The sequence below is a fragment of the Solanum lycopersicum genome, chromosome 12, assembly GCF_036512215.1.
Source record: "Solanum lycopersicum chromosome 12, SLM_r2.1".
NCBI lineage: Eukaryota > Viridiplantae > Streptophyta > Magnoliopsida > Solanales > Solanaceae > Solanum > Solanum lycopersicum.
In genome coordinates this window covers 34,221,685-34,228,402 of record NC_090811.1, presented here as the reverse complement: position 1 = coordinate 34,228,402, position 6,718 = coordinate 34,221,685, and the positions used below count along the sequence as shown (strand labels likewise).

At 38.7% G+C, this 6,718-nt stretch overlaps 1 protein-coding gene across 1 annotated transcript; it reads left to right on the top strand.

Annotated features, from left to right (window-relative positions):
• The first annotated feature begins 736 nt into the window (after positions 1 to 736).
• LOC138340326 (uncharacterized) lies at positions 737 to 2,348 on the top strand. The gene is made up of 5 exons (XM_069292041.1): positions 737 to 947; positions 1,165 to 1,223; positions 1,377 to 1,442; positions 1,524 to 1,708; positions 1,970 to 2,348. Exons 1-5 carry the CDS (start codon positions 737 to 739, stop codon positions 2,346 to 2,348), a joined length of 900 nt encoding a protein of 299 aa, XP_069148142.1.
• Positions 2,349 to 6,718: the final 4,370 nt, after the last annotated feature.

The following is a 6,718-nucleotide window of genomic DNA, read 5'->3' as shown; positions in this document are numbered from 1 at the left end:
CTGAGGGTCGTTCAAAGTCTAGTTTTTCATTAATTCATTCTGATTTTTAGAGTCCTAGTAGAGTTAGTTCAACCTTAGGATTTCGTTATTTTATTAGTTTCATTGATTATTATTCGAGATGCACTTGGGGGTTTTCTTAATGAAAGATTATTCTGAGTTATTTTCTATATTCAAAGGTTTCTTTGCTGAAATAAAAAATCAGTTCGGTGTTTCTATTTGTGGTTCCCGTAGTGATAATACGTTAGAATACTTATCATTCCAGTTTCAGGAATTTATGTCTCACCAAGGAATTATTAACCAAACATCTTGTCTATACACTCTTGAGCAAAATCGTGTCGCAGAAACAAAGAATAGGCATCTCATAAAAACTGCTTGCACTCTCCTCATAGAATCCCATGTTCCGCTGGGTTTTTGGGGCGATGCAGTCCTTTCATCTTGTTATTTAATTAACAGAATTCCCTCTTCTTCTATTCAGAATTAGGTTCCGCTTTCCATACTATTTCCTCTGTCACATCTCTATCCTATCCTCCATCGTGTCTTTGGAAGCATATGCTTTGTTCATAATTTAGCCCAGAGAAAGATGAATTAGCTTGTATTTGTCTTTCTTGGTTACTCTAGAGTTCAAAAAGGGTATCATTGTTATTCACATGATCTTCATCTATACCTTATGTCCGCTGATGTTGCATTTTTTTAGTCTCAGCCTTATTATACATCTTATGATCATCCTGATGTATCTATGGTCTTACCAATACCTCAGGTTTTCCCGATGCCAACCTTTGAGGAATCTACAGTTACTTCTATATCTCCAGTTGTAGTGCAACTACTACTAACTTATCATCGTCGTCCACGTCTAGCCCTAGTCCCAAGTGATTCATCTCATGTGCCAAACCCTGCTGCTCCTATTGCAGACTTGCCTCCTCTTCGCCAACCACTTGTACTTCAAAAAGGTATACGATCCACTCAAAATACTAACCCACATTATATCTTCTTAAGTTATCATTGTCTATCATCACTGTGTTATGCCTTTGTGTCATTTTTGTCCTCTATTTCCATCCCTAAAACTACAGGTGAAGCACTTTCTCGTCTGCATGGAGACAGGCTATGATTGATGAATGTCTGCTTTGCATAAAAGTTGTACTGGGAAGCTTGTCTCCCTTCGTGCAGGGACATCTACAATTGGTTGTTGTTGGGATTATGCAGTCAAAATTGGCCCAGATGGTCAGGTTGATCAACTTAAGGCTCGCCTTGTTTCCAAAGGGTAAACTCAGATATTTGGGCTAGATTATAGTGGCACTTTTGCTCCTGTGGCTAAAATAGCATCTGTCTGCCTTTTTATTATATCTATAACTGTCTTTCCGCATTGTACTCTTCATCAGTTGAACATTAAGAATGCTTTTCTGCATGGTGATCTTCAGGAAAAGGTCTATATGTTGATTGCATTGGTGAACTTTATGGTCTGAAACAGTCTCTTCGAGCTTGGTTTAGGAAGTTCAACACAGTAATTCAGCACAATATTTCAACAGTTTGACATGAATCTTTGTGGAGCTGATCACTCGGTGTTTTATCATCATTCAACACAAAGTCGACGTATCTATTTGGTAAATTGCGTTGATGATATTGTTATCACCGATAATGATCAAGATGGTATCACCGATTTGAAGCAACATCTCTTTAAGCATTTCAAGACTAAAGACCTTGGCAAATTAAAGTATTTTCTAGGTATTGAGGTTGCTTAGTCTAGATCAGGTATAGTTATTTCCCAACGCAAGTATGCCTTAGACATTCTTGAGGATATAAGAATGATCTGATGTAGACCTACTGACACTCCTATGGATCCCAATGTTAAACTCCTTCCAGGATAAGACGGCTCGTTGGAAAGTTGAATTATCTTATAGTGACTAGACCTGCCATCTCTTTTCCTGTGAGTGTTGTAAGTCATTTTATGACTTCCCCTGTTCAAAATCATTAGATATACAAATGTTTACTGGGCAGGATCACCCTCTGATAGACGTTTGACATCTGGATATTGTGTTTTAGTAAGAGGTAATTTGGTGTCTTGGAAGAGTAAGAAACAGAATGTGGTTGCTCGATCTAGTGTGAAATTAGAATATCGAGCAATGGCGACAACTACTTGTGAGCTAGTTTGGATCAAACAATTGTTGGGAGAACTAAAATTTGGCAAAATTGATCAAATAGAACTATTATGTGATAATCAAGTGGCTTTTCATATCGCATCAAATCTAGTGTTACATGAAAATACTAAGCACATTAAGATTGACTGCCACTTTGTCAGAGAAAAGATACTCTCAAGAGATATTGTTACAAAATTCGTGAAGTCAAATGATTAGCTTGCAGATATCTTCACCAAGTCCCTCATAGGTCCTCGTATTAATTACATTTGTAACAAGCTAGGTACATATGATTTGTATGCACCAGCTTGAAGGGGGGGGGGGGTGCTAGAATAGAAATAAGTATTTCCTACTTAAAATAGGAATAGAAATAGGAATAGAAATCCTACTTGGAAAAGGATTTTAATGTAGTGTCTATAAATAGGGTCTCAATGTAATAGTTTAGATACACAATTCAATAATATTTTTCCCATATATTTCTCACAACAACAAAAGATAATAGATATTATATAAATACAAGAGGCAACAATTATATGAAAAAGAACTAAAAGAGATAGAATTATCAAGTAAAATAATATCATCAAACTGTGTCTATCTGCATATTGCAAGAATAGCATATGCCAAAACCCGAACAAAAGATTATTGCATAGGCTGATGGTTAGCTTAGAAATACTCTGGCCATGAGAAATTATCAAAATATTAGAATGTAAAGAAAGGATTCATGATACCGATCCAACATTTTTTGGGTCATTGTTAACTGACCCAACTGATTTGGAGTTGAGCCTTGAAATGACATGTCAATCAAGTTCAATATCACTAAAATGCAGTTTTAGTCACTTATTAAAAGTTCCTAACTAGTTTTCTCATGCTAGATTTATAATCTTATGTTCCTAATTACTAGCATATTCACTCATAACATACCACTATCAATTAAAAATATCCTTGCAGGCTCAATTTATTGTTGGTGACATACTCTGCAAAACTAGTCCAAAGGCATAGAGCACACACCTTAATACTTTGGTACTTGCTAGAAGCCAGCAAGATGAAGCATCAATCAATCTCGTGCCTAGCTTCATCACTAAGGTGTGTGTTATACCAATCCTAAACAAAACTACTTTCAAATGGCTTTCCAGCAATACCTCGTCTTTCCAAACACTATTGGCACCTGCATTTTAGTCATTGTTCACCCCACTTCTCCATCTTTATAGTCAAATTTGGACATTCAAAAATTTCTACCACATTTATTGGAAACTGTTCCTTGAAAAGCAATTTCGGGCATCTTTGGATGTCTGCTTACATTCTTGTTCTAAAAAGAAAATTCAGATTGGCCTCCCCATCGGGTCAAAATGTTAGAACACTAGAAGTGTAAAGTTTTTAAGTTTGGTTATTTTCTGATAATAAAAAAATCTAATGCATGTGTTGCATTATTAGCCAATAGGAGTGTCCTGTATTCGTACATATCATCAAGTTATCAGTACTATTTCCCCTCATCTTTGAGGGATTAAATCTGCTATACTGTCATTCATCATAAACACAAAAAATCAAGGAAAACAGTAGTTGAAAACAAGTATGTTGAAATACCCAAAACCTGCTGCAGAGAACAGCATCAAAACTCAATATTTTAAACAAAGCTTATGCATAACTACTCCTCAATCCCAAACTTGTATGAGAAAAGTACCTTAGAATAGGGAATTATATGGTCATAGTCATGGCAGAGACAACCAGGACAGCCGACAAGCTTCCGAAAGATTGTATTGCCCAATGGGTCTCGGCGCCATCGGTCCAGGTCTCTTCCCTTGACTTTCTCCGCCTTGTCCCAACACTGCTGCTTCACACTATACGGAAAACTTCTTGGGTTGGTTTTGGGGGAAATTTCAAACAAACCCAACTCTTCAGTGATGATTTCACCGTCAATGTCACGACCCAAATCCGGGCCGCGACTGGCACCCATACTTACCCTCCTATGTGAGCGAACCAACAAATCTAACCTTAACATTTCAATATATTATCAACAGAAAGTAATGCAGAAGACTTAAGCTCATAAGTAAAATCAATAATCAACTTCTATAACTCAGAAACTTATCATTATCCCCAGAATCTGGAAGTCATCATCACAAAAACATCTACTTTAAACTACTAATTCTAAGAGTTTCTAAAAGCTAAAAATACATAAGAATCTAGTCCATGCCGGAGGTTCAAGGCATCAAGACATGAAGGAGAAGATTCAGTCCAAGCTAGAAGCGTTAGCTCACCCAGAAGATCCGGTGTGATTAAGACTGACTTGACTTACTGTTGAGTCGAAGATGACGGCACGTTTGCTGCACTCCACCAATAACAAGAAGAAAAACATAAAAGTAGGGGTCAGTACAAAGCACGGGTACTGAGTAGATATCATCGGCCAACTCAAAATAGAAAACAGTATATATCAAGTAATATCATAAAATCAACTATGATACTCAACATGTAGCAACAACAAGCACTATATCACTAACAATTACCCTCAAGTTCACACATGAGGACTCAAGCCCCAATACCATACTCATTTGGGAATCATGTTCGTTAGATTGAGTATATTAACATCTTTCAAGATTCATTATCTTTATTTCTCTTGTGTCGGTACGTGACACTCCGCTCCCTCATATTCATTAATCCTCTTGTGTCGGTACGTGACACTCCGATCCCCTAAATCTACGTGTCAGTTCGTGACACCCGATCCCCAAAATCTACGTGTCGGTTCGTGACACCCGATCCCCTAATTCTACGTGTCGGTTCGTGACACCCGATCCCCTAATTCTACGTGTCGGTTCGTGACACCCGATCCCCTAATTCTACGTGTCGGTTCGTGACACCCGATCCACTAATACTATGTGTCGGTACGTGACACTCCGATCCACTAATTCTACGTGTCGGTTCGTGACACCCGATCCACTAATATCATTCTGTAAATCATCAAGCCTTCTCTATACCAAGGCATCCTCAATCCCATTACTTTAATTCATCAAGCCTTCTACTATACCAAGGCACCATCAATCCCATTACTTTAATTCATCAAGCCTTCTTCTATACCAAGGCATCATCATTAATAATGTATATTAAAGTTTCTTTTCAAGATTTGGGATTCAATATTTTCATCATGCTTATCTTATCACAATAACATAATCATATTCATGCAAACATACAATTAAGCATATAGTAGGGTTTACAATACTACCAATACATATCATTCTCTATTAAGAGTTTACTATGAAAGCATGAAAACCATAACCTACCTCCACCGAAGAATTGGAATCAACAAGCAATTTCCCAAGCTTTGATATTCCCTCTACCTCTTGATCGATCTATTTCCCTCTCTCCTTGTTCTCTCTATTTTCTTTATTCAAACCCTCTTTCCTTTACCCTAGTTAACATATAATTAAGAATAAAATATGGCAATAATACCCCACTAATTAACTTAGGATTACCTCTTTTAACCCCCAAGAGTTTGAGTTATTAATATAAACCCACGAAATCTATAATTAAGGAAAGAATAGTCCAAAAACGTCCCTTAAAACTTCACCAGAAATCCGACTCTGCCTGGGATTTGCGCAACCTGTGACGGGCCGTTGTGCCTGCGACAGTCCGTCCTGCAGGTCGTCGCAAGGTTCAGATACCCAATATTTCCACCAAGGGTCTGTGACGGTCCGTCACACCTATGACGGTCCGTCCTGCGTGTCCGTCACAGAGTTCAGAGAATCGTTCCCTGTACCAAATTCTCAAGAGTTGAAGTGTTTTGAAACGGTGGATCACGACGGTCCGTCGTGCCTATGACGGTCCGTTGTGCGTGTCCGTCTCAGAGTTCAGAGAGTCGATTTCAGCACCCAAATTTCATAATTTCTAAGTGTTTTGGGACTAGACACCCTCGACGGTCCGTCGTACCCATGACGTTCCGTCGTGGGGTCCGTCGCTTCTGCCAGTTTTTCCAGAATTGCAGTCTGTTGCTCAAATGACTAAATGGGTCGTTACATTAGATACCAATTTACCCATCGTTCGTCCCCGAATGATCAAAAGAAGGAAAACAAGGGCAAAAAGGAGTACCTGAATCTGTAAACAGATGTGGGTATTTTTCTCGCATATCCGCCTCCTTCTCCCAAGTGGCTTCTTCAACCGGTCGATTCTTCCATTGCACCTTGATGGATGCAATCTCTCTTGACCTCAACTTGCGAACTTCTCTATCTAAAATAGTAACAGGCTCCTCCTATTAAGACAAGTTCTCATCAAGAGAAACTGAATCCCAACGGATAATGTAGTTCCCATCCTCGTGGTATCTTTTCAACATCGACACATGGAATACCGGATGTACTCCGGACAGCTCTGGGGCAAGGCTAACTCATAAGCCACCTCCCCTACTCGCTTGAGTACTTCAAATGGTCCAATGTACCTTGGACTTAGTTTACCCCTTTTTCCAAACTGCATCACCCCTTTCATGGGCGAAACTTTCAACAAGACTTGTTCACCTTCCATGAACTCTAAGTCTCTAACCTTTCGATCTGCATATTCTTTTTGTCTACTTTGCGCCGCTAGAAGATTTTCTTGAATAGACTTCACTTTCT

What these genes read in the sequence shown, in the direction of transcription:
- LOC138340326 (XM_069292041.1), top strand. Translation starts at nt 737, where the DNA reads ATGGTCTTACCAATACCTCAGGTTTTCCCGATGCCAACCTTTGAGGAA. An exon ending in ACCACTTGTACTTCAAAAAG is followed by an intron (nt 948 to 1,164) that starts GTATACGATCCA and finishes CCCTTCGTGCAG; the next exon opens with GGACATCTACAATTGGTTGT. An exon ending in TCTATATGTTGATTGCATTG is followed by an intron (nt 1,443 to 1,523) that starts GTGAACTTTATG and finishes ATATTTCAACAG; the next exon opens with TTTGACATGAATCTTTGTGG.